This window comes from Eleutherodactylus coqui, chromosome 5, assembly GCF_035609145.1.
Source record: "Eleutherodactylus coqui strain aEleCoq1 chromosome 5, aEleCoq1.hap1, whole genome shotgun sequence".
Taxonomy (NCBI): Eukaryota; Metazoa; Chordata; class Amphibia; order Anura; family Eleutherodactylidae; genus Eleutherodactylus; species Eleutherodactylus coqui.
The window spans coordinates 164,880,893-164,896,302 of NC_089841.1; the positions used below are offsets into that span (position 1 = coordinate 164,880,893).

At 43.1% G+C, this 15,410-nt stretch overlaps 1 protein-coding gene across 1 annotated transcript in view; it reads left to right on the forward strand.

Moving 5' to 3' along the window:
* GCN1 (GCN1 activator of EIF2AK4) overlaps positions 1 to 8,816 on the forward strand; it is a 65,320-nt gene extending 56,504 nt beyond the window's left edge. Inside the window, exons 49-58 of the mRNA XM_066603661.1 lie at positions 1,110 to 1,379; positions 1,458 to 1,571; positions 1,657 to 1,887; positions 1,985 to 2,178; positions 2,592 to 2,706; positions 2,802 to 2,898; positions 5,258 to 5,406; positions 5,558 to 5,665; positions 5,997 to 6,215; positions 7,711 to 8,816. Of these exons, the coding sequence (XP_066459758.1) occupies positions 1,110 to 1,379; positions 1,458 to 1,571; positions 1,657 to 1,887; positions 1,985 to 2,178; positions 2,592 to 2,706; positions 2,802 to 2,898; positions 5,258 to 5,406; positions 5,558 to 5,665; positions 5,997 to 6,215; positions 7,711 to 7,836 (1,623 nt within the window). The 3' untranslated portion in view covers positions 7,837 to 8,816. The remainder of the gene's footprint in view (positions 1 to 1,109; positions 1,380 to 1,457; positions 1,572 to 1,656; positions 1,888 to 1,984; positions 2,179 to 2,591; positions 2,707 to 2,801; positions 2,899 to 5,257; positions 5,407 to 5,557; positions 5,666 to 5,996; positions 6,216 to 7,710) is intronic.
* Positions 8,817 to 15,410: the final 6,594 nt, after the last annotated feature.

The following is a 15,410-nucleotide window of genomic DNA, read 5'->3' on the forward strand; positions in this document are numbered from 1 at the left end:
CTGTTTCATCGCCTCTTGGGGAATGCACGTTCCACAAATTGGATTTAGTTTGAGCCTTGAGAATATACCTCTTCCAGACGTCTTCCTTCAGATGCTCTGACTCTCTGTTTCTGATCCCAGATGGTCCAAGATGCGACGTTGTGGTTTCCAAACCTGTCATTTCACATTAGATCAGATCAGCAGTGGCAGAGGCCTACCGTGGCAAGGGCAGGGAGCCTCCATTCTGTATTACTGCACATTTGACTCGGACAGCAGGTGCTTCTTGAGCGACTTGCAACGGTGCAAGTATGTCAGGTCACTATATAGGCCTCTCTACACACCTTCTCCAAGCTCTACCGAGTACATTTTTGCATCTGCTGATGCCTCTCTCAGTTGAAGAATTTTGCAGACGGCAATTAACTGGCCGCATGTGTCATTGTATACCTTTTCCCGCCCCCAGCAGACAGCTCTGGGACATCCCCCAGTCTTCCACTGTGTCCCCAATGCAACGGACGAGAAAACAAGATTTTTGCAATTGTTGTAAAAATTTTTCTCGTCTCGTTCATTGGGGGAAACAGCACCCACTCAGTTTGACTCTGAAGATTCCACGATATTTCCCTTTTTTGGAGTTTTCTCTCCAGATTTCACATGGTTCACCGCTGTGTTGAGGTCTTAAACGGTTTAACGTTGTAGTGCTTACATTGACTGTTTTATCCTACTTGGCTGCTCCTGTTTGCATACAAACTGATTAGCCTGCTGGAGGAATATAGCTGGTAGGAGATGCTAACTCTTTGCTTATACCCACGGTCCTCAGCTGTGTTCCCCAATGAAGATGACGCAAAAGAGATTTTACGATAAGTAAAACTTACTTTGTTTTTTGCAGCGTTTGTAGCGTAAAATGTAGTAAGTTTGTTGTACTGCGGATGGTCACCCACTCCCCCCCCCCCCCCCCCAACTAAACCCCAACCCTTTTCTTTGCACTTTTAAAAAGCCCTTTATAAATTCCCCATTGTGTAAACAGCAATGTTTATTAGGAAAAAGGAATCTTGCAATTGGTTAACAAGATTTCACTAACTTTCTTTATAAAGATAAGGTATTTTAGTAATTTTTTAATTATTTTCTTCTAATAGGAACTGGCAAACTGCCAAGCCGTTATCTTGTCTGTAGAAGATGATGTTGGTCAAAGGATTGTGGTTGAAGATCTACTAGAAGCGACTCGCAGCTCTGATGTTGGGATGCGTCAAGCTGCTGTTATTATACTGAATATCTACTGTGCAAAGACCAAAGCTGACTACTCGGCACATCTCAGAAGCTTGATTTCTGGCCTTATGCGGTTGTTTAATGACACTAACAGTGTGGTTTTGAATGAAAGCTGGGATGCTCTAAATGCTATAACAAAAGTAAGTATAAACATCTCATTATGGGCAGAGCTGTTTTTTTAATTATAAGACTGCAATTTTTCTTCTTCTTCCCTATAGAAATTGGATGCTGGAAGCCAGTTGTCATTGATTGATGACCTTCATAGAGATATTCGCATGGTGGGAAATGATGCCAAAGGGGAGAATGTGCCTGGATTCTGTATCCCGAAGAAGGTACATGAATGGCCATTTGGTTGCAATGAATTGCCCATAGTCATGTTCTTGAAATGTGACCTCAAACTTTACTGTATTGTTATAGGGTGTAACATCAATTCTACCTGTGCTAAGAGAAGGTGTTCTTACCGGTAACCCAGATCAAAAAGAAGAGGCCACTAAGGCATTGGGTTTGGTCATTAAACTGACGTCTGCACAAGCTTTACAGCCTTCTGTGATTGGCATCACTGGACCTCTAATCCGTATTCTTGGAGATCGCTTCAGCTGGAATGTGAAAGTGGCTCTTCTGGAAACGTTGAGTCTTCTGCTAGCTAAGGTAAGAGGGACTTTTTGATATTTACCAAAAGTAATATTACTTTTCATTAACACTTAAAGTAGTGTATAAAAGTCATTTTCTCCTCCCCTTTTCCTAGGTTGGCATTGCATTAAAACCTTTCTTGCCACAACTGCAAACCACTTTTACCAAAGCTCTGCAAGATTCCAATCGTGCTGTTCGTCTCAAGGCAGCAGATGCTCTTGGAAAACTCATAGTTATCCATACAAAGGTTGATCCTCTCTTCACAGAACTGCTGAACATAATTCGTTTGTGTGAAGACTCTGGTGTAAGGTAAACTTTTGTTTGATAACTGGATCTCAATAGATGCATGTAATGCCCCCTTAAGACTGAACGAACAAATGACATCACCACTAACTCATTCGTACTCGTTCAGTCTGTTTAGACAGGCAGATCATCATTTAGAATCATTCACTTCTCATTCAGTGTTTTACATTCCAGTGTTTAAACGGAACAATAAGTGCACCAGCCGACAGTGATTTTTAGTCTGCTGAAAATGAACGATTCTGATTCTGCATTGGCTCACGTTTAAAATGAAAGATTATCGTTCACTTTCGCTCATTTGAATAATTTTCTTTGCAATATTACGTCCAAATGCAGCATAAGGTTTAATGTTTACCTACTTCTATATGTGCAGAGGACCAGACGGCTTTGCGTATACACTAACTTATTTGTAATGTTTTCAGGGAGACCATGCTGCAGGCTGTACGCTTCATTATTCAAGGAGGTGGAGGAAAAATGGATGCAGCAATACGGAAAAACTATGTGACCATGTTGATAGGGATGCTGGGGCATGATGAGGTAGTTACGTTTTACAGATAGCAGATGTACAGTTGTAATACCGTTATAGGGTGTAAGGGCTAGTAAATCATCTCTGGCCATTCTTTCTTTATCAGGATGCTACACGCATGGCATCTGCTGGCTGCCTTGGAGAGATTTCTGCATATCTTCCAGAAGAAGAACTTTCTATGCTTCTGCAGCAGCACCTCCTGGGTTTGTAGACATATCAAGCAGTTTTCTTATATCCATAGTTGTAATGTTCACATAGAACAGCGGTATAATGTAAAGCCAATAATGTAAATCGGTGATAAAAGTGTAACATTTTCAGTGTTTATTGGTAAAGGTGATAGACATCTATATACAGAGGGTTTTTTATTGTTCATTTGCTTCCTAAATAAAAAATTAGGAACTTTCTACATACGAACTACAATTGGCAGAAACCAATTAACCCTCATTCTGGGGGAAAAAAAATTTCTTCCCGACTCCATAATGACAGTCAGAGTAACCCTTGGATTAACACTTGAAATCAACAACCCTTCTGGTTATTTAATGTCTATATCCTGTCAAACTACCCAGATGGTATCTCGACAGCCCCTGTTATAGTTGATGTAGACCATTAGCCACTCTGTATTTCCATCATAGGATGGATGGCATTCTGTTTTCCGGCTTTCGTGATGGAACAAGAAAACAAAACGCAATAACGCCAATGTTAACTCAGTCTAACCTATGTGTAACTTATTTTTTCCACATCAGAGGTGTCCCTAGCCTTTACAGGGGTTGTCCCACAAAGAACATTTATTACTTGTTCTCAGGATAAGGTGTGAAGTGTCTGATCGCTGGGAACTTCACTATACTACCACTGATCACTAGAACAGGGTTCCTGAGCCGCTCCACCCACCCATTCTTTAGTGCATGACTGCAGATGAGTTTGAGTAGTGCAGTGGACAATCATGTGCACTGTGTTCCATTCATTGTCCATGGGGCTGATGGAAATGACCGGTAAAGTGCTTCGCTATTTCCATTGGCTCCATATAAATTGATGGGAACGGCAGAGAGCATACTTAACCACCTGGACATTGAAACTCCTCCTCCCTGTGGTTGTGCAGTGAGGAGGAATGGGGTGTTGGCTCCCCGACTCTAGGGATTGGTGAAGGCACCAGCCTATCAGACATTTATTGCTTATCCTGTGGATAAGATAATACACAAGTATTGGCCTCCATTCCCCAATCTATAGACCATTGTAGAGACCAGGAACCAATCACTGCATGTCACTAAACCTGAATGGAACTTAGCATGTTCCTTATGTTGGCCTAACCAAGGCTAGCATTAAGTAGTGAGAGACACGCAGATCTCAGCGCTCTGTCACTTATGTTCTAACGTTTGGTTTTTAAGAACTGACGTTTATCCCGTGGCTCCTGTCAAGAGATGAGTGCAAATTATTCATGAGGCGCCGCTAACCCCACCCACCATAATTGACCGTTTTCTAAAGATGCACTGTGATAGCGAGAAAAGGATCAATCACGACCGTCAGGCAGAGTTAGCAGCACTTCGTGAATAATCTGGAATTATCTCTTGCCCGATGTTGTGGCGTTAACAGTGATGAGGGATCATCTGAGAGCAGCATAAAGAACAGGTTCCCTTTAAAGTGACCCTTTGGTCTTGGACAAACAAAGACGTGTCTCTGACTACCTCATGCCCAATATGTATGAGTATATATTGGTAGTCTAAAGGCCCACCCACGAGTGTCAGGCAAAGAATGTCCGACAGCGCGTCCCCATGTATACTCACTCCTGTACTGTTACACAGGAACAAGTAACGTTGGCATCGCTCAGGGCATGGCCAGCATGGAGGCGGGCAGCCTTGGGGCGCTCTCCCCCTGCCCGCCTCCATTCACTGTAAGCGGTCAGTTCAGTACTGAACGACTGCTGTTTACACTGAACAGCTTGTTGTTTGGTTTTCAAACATGCTGAAACTGAACGACTGTTGTCCAGTTGTTCAGTCTCTGCATGCATTCACATGGAACCACTATCGTTCAAACTCCTGTGGGAACGCAGGGTTTTTAATCGTCCTATGTAAAAGGGCCTTAAGACACTACATGCTACTCTGATGGACAGCATCAGCATCAGCTAATCAAAGCAGCTGTTTGTCCAGGACCAAAGTGACCTTTAAGGAGTTCTTTTCTTTGTACTGCTGGCGTCAGGGACTTCACGGTTCAAACAGGAAACAATTACCCTGTTTCCCTGAAAATAAGACATACCCTGAAAATAAGACACAGCATGATTTTCCAGAATTTTTGAGGATGCAAAATGATTTTTCAGGCTTTTTGAGGATGCTTGAAATATAAGCACTACTCCAAAATTAAGCCCTGCTAAGTTAATTAAAAAAGTCAATTTAAATAGTGTCTAGGCAGCTATACATGTAAAAAAGTTAAACCTTTTCGAACAAAAATTATTAGAAGACACTGTCTTATTTTCAGGGAAACACGGTAAATGTATGAAACATTTTGAAGTGTCTAATTTTTGTATCTACAATGGAATTCTGTAGTAATAACTAACTTCTTTCTGATACACAGCGGATTTTACTGGAATTGACTGGATGGTCAGACATGGGAGAAGCATGGCTCTATCTGTGGCCATAAACGTAACACCAAGCAAATTGTGCACAGCAAAATTCAGCAGTAATGTTGAGTCTATGGTCTACAGCAACGCAACAGCAGATCGGGTAAGAGGACTAGTTTTCTAATATTCAATAAGAATCTGCTCTACTGCAAAAAAAATAAAAGTATGTGTAATTAGTAGCATTTGTATATCAGTAAGTGTAAGCGGTTGAGCACGCTTTTTGTGGTATGATGATCATGCTTGTTTTTTTGTAGATTCCTATTGCTGTTAGTGGAATCAGAGGAATCGGTTACCTTATAAAATATTACATTGAGGCTGAAAATGGAAATATTTCAGCTAAACTGGTAACCCTATTAGTAAAGGTAGGTACATGATGTAAATAGTCATATGTATATTCATTGCACTTAATATTTAGCCTTTTTGAATGTCTAAATCCTATGTTTGTATGATAATCCATATTTTTGTAAAAAGGGAATGTTCAAATTAGTATAGTTACATTTCTATCAGATAGCCACACTTCACTGCATAAGAAGAGCAACGGGATGCATTTTTTTCATGTAGTTGTAGCAGTGTTGTGCCAGGTACTAGTACTTTCCTCTGTGTTTGCATATTGTCTATTTTCAAAGTGTGAACCAATAAGGGTCTCTGTTACTGAACCAATTGTATTACTAACATTTCATGTTTGTCCCACAGTGTCTCCAGAACCCATCAAGTGATATTAAGCTGATAGCAGAAAAGATGATCTGGTGGGCAAACAAAGACCATTTGCCTCAACTAGACCCACAAACAATTAAGCCAATTCTAAAAGTGCTACTAGACAATACAAAAGACAAAAACACAAGTGTGCGGGCATACAGTGACCAGGCCATAGTCAACCTTTTGAAAATGAGACTAGGCAACACCCTTTTTCAGGTATGTCTCCACTCTGAAAGGTTACTTAGAGTTTGCTTTTTAAGTTATTTTAGCAGAGTATGTTGTTCTCTGGCATATAATCTTTCAGCACTAAGTGAATTCATAGACCCCCTGCTTATAGATCATAAAGTAGAATCATCTCATCCAATTATTTATTTATTTTACATGCATGTAAAGTTCCTTTTACACGGGCCGACAGTTTGTGAATCGGCTGCACGAGCGCTGATGTCACCACTACGGTTGTTGGCGCTCGTGTAGTGCTTTCACACTGAAAGACTTGCCTGCGTCTCGCTGGCTTCTCGCTCAGTGCTTCCTGTGGAAAGCGCTGTGTGGGGAGCTTTCAGAGAGCACGACAAGCCAGCGAGCGCTAATAAGGTTGTTTAAGCTGACAGAAAAGGCAGCTTAAACGACCGCTAACAGTCAGTGAGTGATAGTTGTTCGCGTTTACATATAACAATTATCGCTTACTTCGGCTGTTTGAATGAATTTTGGGCAATAAATGTTGCGTGTAAATAAGCCTTTAGGCTGTGTTCACACTACCTTTTTTTACCCTTTATTTAATGAGTACAATAGAAAAACTTCCAATGTGTCCTTTAGCCTCAGTCTGGCAGGTTTCCATCTGGGTTACCATTTTTCTACAAGCTACAGTAACGTAGTAGGCTAAGCTGTGCCATCCTGGGGTGTTCTGTTAAAGAGTATCCTTTAATGTAGGCCACAATAGCCTATAGGTGATTGATGCCACTGTGGGGAAAGTCCACAGATGTCACTGCCCATTGTGTATGTGTGGCATTTTTACATGACATGAGAAGAAAGTTAAAGAAAAAAAAAGAAACCAGGACGCCAGTTCGTGACAGCATGCGTAAAATACTCTATACATGCACAGGCATACGTGAGGGAATACGCAATAATATGCCGGAATCAGAGGAGACTAACAGGTCTAGTGACTACAGTCTGTATAGAAATAGCCAACGTACATGAAGGCAAAAGGGAGAGGGAGCTGTATGGGCAACATGCCCCACTGAATGCCTGTACAGTGGGATACATTGCAGACTTCCTTGATAGGTAAACTTTGTGAGCCATCCCGACGAGTACCTCTGACAGAAGGCAACAACCTAGTGTGAACCCAGCCTAATTCCTGCACTTGCTGCTGATGCAGAAAAAATAGGAAGAGTCAAAGTAAATCTGTTCTCAGTCTGTTTTACAGGTACCATAAAATTCCGTTATTTAGCATCTCTTTTGTTGGAAAGTTTAATAATACTTGTTTCCAACATAGATTTTCATTGTAGAATATTGCAAGAGCAGAAGTCATGGCAGGGTCATTGGCCACGGGCAGGGACCCTGTGGGTTCCCACACGCAGAATCCGCCCTGCCCGTGGACATGATGCCTTTATGTGTGTCCGTATTTGGTTTTTGGGGAAGAAGGTTGAATTGAGTGATCTATTTTTTCTTCTTTGTATGCAATGTATCTTCTAAATTAATTTGTGTATTTTTGCAGGACATGACAAAGATACTTGACAACGCCAGCATAGAGATGCTGAATGAATGCAACCGTAGATCCCTGAAGAAGCTGGCAGCGCAGCCTGACTCCCCTGAGCAGATAGATGAAACAATCCTAACATGAACAGGAATCATACTGGCTGCATCAGCATTTCACCTCTGAACATCTACTTGATCTTTTTGTTAAATGCACTGTTTATGTAGTGCGCAGAAACTATTGATTCTCCAAGCAATGAAGTTTAAATTGCTGTGTCCTGTAAACCCTTCCACGAGTTGTTAAAATACACTTGAAAAATATCATGAATCAACGTGGTGAAAAAAAATTAGTACTGCCCATACCAAAAACGTTTTGGAGTGCGATGACACGAACAGGGCTAGATCTACACTGGATCACATGTCCTGGCAGGGAAACCCTATTTCTGATTTCTAGGTAGATTTATAGACCACAATCAAGACTTAACATATAGGGATTTGATTTATTAGCAATTTGAAAGTTGCTTTCATGCAGCCGTAGTATTATTGCATTTTAGGCACAAAACTCAGACCTCCCACAGCTCAACTAAACCAGACTCTTATGGCCGTAATATGGACACTAAATTGTATCTCCATTATGGCCATCTGAATGTGGCCTAAGGGTATTAGCAGCACGAAGGGATACTGATTATATGATACGACTTAAAACTCTTTTTAGTAAAAAAAATCAAAATCAAACCAGCCTATAATAGTAAAGCATTGCTCCATACACAACTTAACCACTGGGTTATGTCTAGGGCAAGACTTTAAGTGGGATGTGCATGAGAAAGATGCCAACTGTACTAAGCACCCAGTGTCATGCACCATTCTTACCGGATTCACAGCAGTTGCTCGCAGTGTCTTGTTAAACCATTGGTCTCCAACCTGTAGCTTCACAGTTGTTGCACAATTACTGCTAATGGCTGTCGGGGCTTTCTACGCGTTGTACTGCTGAGCCGCAGGTTGGAGCTGGTGATATAGAATTGTAGAGCACGGCACAATATTCCAAAAACTTTGAGGGATTTGATGGTTATGTTCAGACAAACATGTTTAAAAGATAACTTTCAGAATAAAAGCAATCCATGCTCCTTACTAATTTATGAAAGGTTGAAATGACTTGTGACCAATAGTGTGCCATTCTACACATTTATGGCTTTCTGGTCTTCTTATTCTGCTAGTTGACCTGTCTCAGATGGCTAGCATCTGACAAGCTCCTCCTGGCTACATCACACACACTCTTTCTCTAAAAACGCCCTGAAAATTAAGGATTCTTTATAGAATTAGTTTGTAAAATGTTATATTTTTAAAGTTTATTGGGGAAAATTTAAAAAAAAACACACCGTACCTAGAGCATTCTGCATTGTGAAATACCCCCACCCACAAATGCAAAAAAACTTAACAAAAAATGCAGTGTATGCAGACTTTTTAAGTGATTTGCTATAGACTTTTTGCCCTGTGTGGTCCTTTTACTATACTGGTGATCCGTAATGTTAATCACCTTAAATGTAGGGTGTCAGTTGTAATATACAGCTGATATCCTGCTACAACAGCTGGTATTTAAATGGTTAGGCAGAGGGTAGAGAGCAGGAGAGCGCTCCCTCTGTCATCCTCTTGATACCGTGTTTGTGGACATTAAAAAAAAGAAACAAGAAAAAACTTCTTAAACTGGCAGCTTTTTTTATTGGAGCTGCAATAGTTCTATATACAGTAATTACTCTTCTGATAGGGGGAAAATTGGGCGAACCATCTGTACTCGCACATGGATGGAGCTGAATTATATTTCAGTAAGGCCTCGTTCACAAACTGCAGATTTGATATTCAGTAAAAGTACTTTGGACCTAAATTCTGAAGAGGATGCAAAGAAATATACATTTTTTCATTATATTCCCCTTATGTTAAGGATCCAGTCCTTGCTTTGGCTTACAAATTGAGCTTCCAAGTGCTGCTTTAACACAGACTTGTGAAGACCTGCTTTTATACTGTTAATGCAAGGAAATATCTACAGATGTACATTCTATACTTGAGATACTGTAAGGGCTCATTAACACACGTGGCTGTGTGCTCCATATTACACATGTATACAGACAGCATGAACACCATCGATTTGCATTGGGGTATTCAGATGTCCGCTTTTCACGCACATGAAAAAAACCGCAGCATGTCATATTTTGATCCCTATTACGGGCCAAAATTAACCATTAACGTCTACAGGATCGCGTTAAAATGCTGTGAATGCACATGATCCATGCGTATGTACTGTATGTTTACGCATGACTGCAGAAGAAATCAATGGGACCTTGTGGGGTTTTTTTGCGCGTGTGAAAAACACCGAACAAAATACGTAGTAAATACATATTGTTTCCAGGCATGAAAACGCTGCATATTTCACGCACCAAAACTGCATATGCCCGCGTGAATGAGCCCTAATGGTGAAGATTAAAATGACTGCTGATTCAATGAAATAAGGACAATCTGAAAATTTACAAATAAGCAACATCCAGTATTTTATTAGGCACGGTATTTTAATAATGGTCACCTTATTGCACATAGAAATTTACATACAATTTGTAAAAATAAAATTAAAAATCAAGCACCTAGAAGGAGGAGTTTTACTGCAAGTCTCGGCATGCGGTTACATCTCAGGCAGATATGACAATGATTAGAGTTATGCTGTGATTAGATGAAGGGTTTTGCCACCTGAGGCCTTAAAAGTGGTTTCACCCGTGGCCTATAAATAGGCTCTAAGAGGCTACTTGTGTGTAGTGAACTCTTTTCACTTGGGTAGAGTTTGTTGACCACTAGACGCCTCTATGATATAATCAGAGAGATCTTGCACCGTTAACAGAGTTTGAGAGGGGCGCATTATTGAAATACGAGAAGCTAGATGATTGTATCGACAAATTGCCCACCACCTAGCCCGTTCTGTTAGGAGGTGTTGGGACCAGTGCGTGCGGGCACACATACAAGGTGACTGGGCTCAGGACACCTTCAACAGACCACCAGTAGAGAGGATCGTCTGACAAGCAGGAGCAGCTCCAATTGTTTCATTTGTCGGCCATTCTGAGACAGGTGGCGCTATCGTTACAGGCTGCTGTGTCTGTCGGAACCATTTGTAGTTGCTTGGCTGAAGGACATTTGTTCTCAGGTTGTCCATTACATGTACTGCCTTTGACACCCACACATTGTCGCCTCATTTGTAGTGTCGTAAACCACGAAACTGGACTACTACAGAGTGGAAACAGGTTGTCACTGTCGAATCCAGGTTTAGTTTGGGCACTGATAACTGCTGTGTAAGTGTCTGAAGACCTAGGAGTGAGCACCTCCATTCTGCCTTTGCTGCGCATGATCTAAAGGCTCAGTTACAGCAAATGTGGACTGATATGCCACAGGATACCATAGGGAACCTGTGTGCCTCCATGCCCATCTGTATCACATCTTGTATTTAAGCTACAGGTGGGCCAACAGGGTACTAGAGCCTCCATGCCCACCTGTATCACATCCTCCATCTAAACTGGAGGTGAACAGACAGGGTACTAGAGCCTCCATGCCCACCTGTATCACATCTTGCATGCAAGCTTAGAGGTAACCCAACAGGCTACTAAAGCCTCCATACCTGTCTATATCACATCTTGCATCCAAGCTAGAGGCAGCCCAACAGGGTATTCAAGCCTCCATGCCCACCTGTATCACATCCTGCATACAAGCTAGAGGTGACCCAACAGGGTACTAGAGCCTCCATGCCCACCTGTATCACATCCTGCATACAAGCTAGAGGTGACCCAACAGGGTACTAGAGCCTCCATGCCCACCTGTATCACATCCTGCATGCAAGCTAGAGGTGACCCAACAGGGTACTAGAGCCTCCATGCCCACCTGTATCACATCCTGCATCTAAGCTAGAGGTGAACCAACAGGGTACTAGAGCCTCCATGCCCACCTGTATCACATCTTGCATTCAAGCTACAGGCAGTCCAACAGGGTATTAGAGCCTCCATGCCCACCTGTATCACATCTTGCATCCAAGCTAAAGTCAGTCCTACAGGGTACTAGAGCCTCCATGCCCACCTGTATCACATCTTGCATCCAAGCTACAGTCAGTCCTACAGGGTACTAGAGCCTCCCTTCATGTGTTCAGTTTTCCACAATAAATTATCCTTTTGCCCTGATATTGTATATTTTAATCCCTTAGATCAATTCCTTCTAGGTGCCTGATTTTTTATTTTTTTTCACAATAAGTGTATTTTGGCAGCTTAGAAACATTTTCTGTGTTTACAGCATTTTGCTTCCCATGCTATTCCCATCCGTATACCAAGCATTGTCTATATATAGTGGCACAGTGACTAACTGCAATTTCTCTTCCAGCCTTGTCCCCATCACTTGCCAGGTTTCCCTTTTATTAGAGACTGCCAAGGAACACTGCTGTGATGCAATATACTAGTCATGACTTAATCTAGAAGTTTTACCTCTAAAAATACATTAACCCCTTAAGGACCAGACATTTTTTGGTTTTCCACAAGCCATAGCTTTATATCGTTATGGATATAGCACTTGATTTTGCAGGACAAGTTGTATTTTTTAATGGTACCGTGTAAAGTACCGTTTGATGAATTGAAAACTTAAAAAAAATTTTTTAAGTGTGGTGAAACTAAAAATAGTTGTGCCATTGTTTTTTCGGTTTTATTTTTATGCCTCTCGCGGTGCACTAAAAATATGTTCACTCATTCTGTGGGACGGTACAATTACAGCAATAGCTTAGAATTTACTTAGCTGAAATTTTCATTTGCCGTCATCGCATGCATTTAAATTCCTATGGATACAATCAGAGGAGACAATTAGCAGTCGACTTGGGTACTTTACACAGGACCACTACTACTCATAGACGAACGACTGCCTGTTAACACTGAGGCAAAAGTTGCTTGTTACTTGCTTTGTTTTATTGAGCTGAAACAGCGGTGAGTGATTTCTCGCTCATAACCTGTTGGGTTCCCCTTTTACATTGGAAAACTATTGGTCAATAGGCTGAGCGCTATTGGCTGAGCCCTCAGCCACTCAGCACAGCCCTTTCAGGAAGCGGGGACTTTTAAATCCCCGGCTGCTGAAAGTGCTGGATAGCAGTGTCGGGGAGCCAGCCGGAGGACGCATCGGAGAGCTGAGTAATTTTTTTTACCACTTATTGATGCTTTTTAGGGAAGGGCTTATATTTCAAGCCCTTCCCTGAAAATCAAACTGCAGGGTTTGCTACAAACCACTGCTTTCAATGGGACCGGCAGCAGCGCCGATAGCATTGAAAGCAATGGGATAGCATGCTGCACTTCTGTCACAGCTGTGGCAGAAATCTTGCGGTATTCACCATATCTTTTTAATGGGGCTAGCGCTGCTGCCGCTGGCCCCATTGAAAAGACTTGACGATATCCCGGCGCGATCCCGTTTTTTTTCTCGCACTGCGCTGCGATACATTTCACTTACTCTCACAGCGCAGTGGAGAAAAAAACGCCAGTGGGTGTCCGCCCTTAGTGATAGCCATACACTTGGCTGACAACTTTATTGGTTGAGAGCTAGCATCACCGCTATGCTATAAGCACATTGAACTCTGGCATCTACATCTTTTTAGAAGCATTTCCGAAGTTGTGCGGGCATTTAACATTCCTCGAGCGACAGTGTTACGTATGTATCGAGAATACGTCATAGAAGGCATTACCACCCACAGTGTGACTGGTACGGCCTGGATAGAACTGTCAGCGTTAACAGATGAGCGACTCCATCAGAAATCCCATCCACAATCCTTGCAGGAGGCCCCACACGTATATCCTGCAGGTCAGCGCAGCGTTCTGTAGCTTCCATGGCATATGGGAGCAGAAGACCCACCAGATGCCTCGGACACCGGACACAGCGCCTCACCTGGACTGGTGAGGATGCTGCTTATTAATATGTAATAAGGCTAACTTCACACTGGATTGAAATCACAGAGGTGAAAGAAAAAAAATGTGCAAAGACATAACTCAGAAAAAGAAGCCAAATCTGCATCCTCTGATGTGATGCAGGACAGGCTCAATCACCATGTTCGCGGATAGCATGCAGGGGGCCAGATTATAATATGAGGGACCAATTGTGCAGTGCAGACTAAAATGCAGCCACACACCTCAAACCAAATGGGGGGTAGGGGTGACTGCAGACAAAATAGTCTGCACATGTGCACCGATACCAAAGATGTCAGTGGAGATAAGTGCACCGCACTACACACGAACACAACCTCTACTGGCAAAGCAGTGGATTGCCCTGTATCACCACAGTGCGCCATATTGGCATGACATCCCCCCGGGCTGCCTCTATAGCAGACTGTACACAAAACAGACTGATAAATGCAGGTGTTAGCATTTTGGCCAAAACACATAAGCTGACGGGCCACGACAAGACCACCACGTGTCCATCAGGACCTACGCTATCTATTTAACTCGAGAATTCTGTTCCCAAGCCCAACTTCTAAGTGTGCCTATTCTGAAATGCTGTATTTTAGACTAGCGCATACCTGGGGAGCTGTGTACGCCTGTCCTGGGATCACTTACTGATCGTCGGTCAGCTTATACAGGCATAATAATCACATGACGATCACTTGAGTGAACAGGCAGTCAGTCATCTACCAACAACGGCCTGTTCAGTGTGAGTGGAGGCGGCTGTTAGCGATCTCTGCCTCCATTCACTTACGAGATTATCGCTCCGCGGTGAGAGCGGAGGAGCTATAGCCGTTGGGAACGTAAGCGCCCGGCTGTCGTCCTGTGTAGAGACCCGTAGGCCTCCTTCACACATGCGTTGCGGTGAGCTCTGCCATTTAAATCGTGGGGGGTTTGCCGCATTTTACTTTAGTTTTCGGCTGTTTGCACTCTTTATTGATGGGGAGCACCAAACGCTCAAAAATAGAAAGGACACCGCTCGAAAATAGCTGCGATTGGGCGGCTCCCATTGAAAATAATGGGAGTGTTGTACGGCAATTAGCGCGGTGCTGATCATGGTAAATAGCGCCTGTGTGAGGGCTGTAGACGGGATTCACACGGCTGTATTTGCGTACACAATGTGCAGTGAATAGAAACCCTTGATGTGAATAGGTTCGCTCGCAAGCGCGTCCTTTGCATGCGCAATTCTGTCGTACCAAAAAATACGCATGTTCTGTTTTCCTTCAGTGAAATAGAACCATGAACCTAATGAGGCATCTCCACGTTTTGGTCCCTGGCCCGAGCTTTATTGCGTGCGCTAAAAGTACCGTGAAAACCGCAGCCGCAACGCAAAGACGCAGTGCAAATACACATCTGCTCGTGTGAACCGGCCGCAGGGGGCGTTTAGGAGACCTTTTTGATCTCGATAGCAAAGGGAGAGTATCAAGCCCAGCCTGACATGTAACCGGGCGGCTCTGTGGCGCCTCCTCTCTGAGGGGAGCAGTTGGCATTGCGCTCCCGCCGTACAGCATACATGTATGACTTCACAGGGCTATAATTCTTCGGCCACATAAATCATTGCGTTTCCTCTTGTGAATTGCGCCCCCTGCAGGACTTGCTGCGAGTTAACAGCGGGAAGTTCATGTGTTTAGTCAAAATGGCGTCGCCGTAGTCGCGCTCGGCCACCAGAGAGCCGCGCGCTGGAGGGAGACGCCCCGGGCGCGCGCTCAGGTGGGGCTGCCGTGGGCGTGGCTTGCGC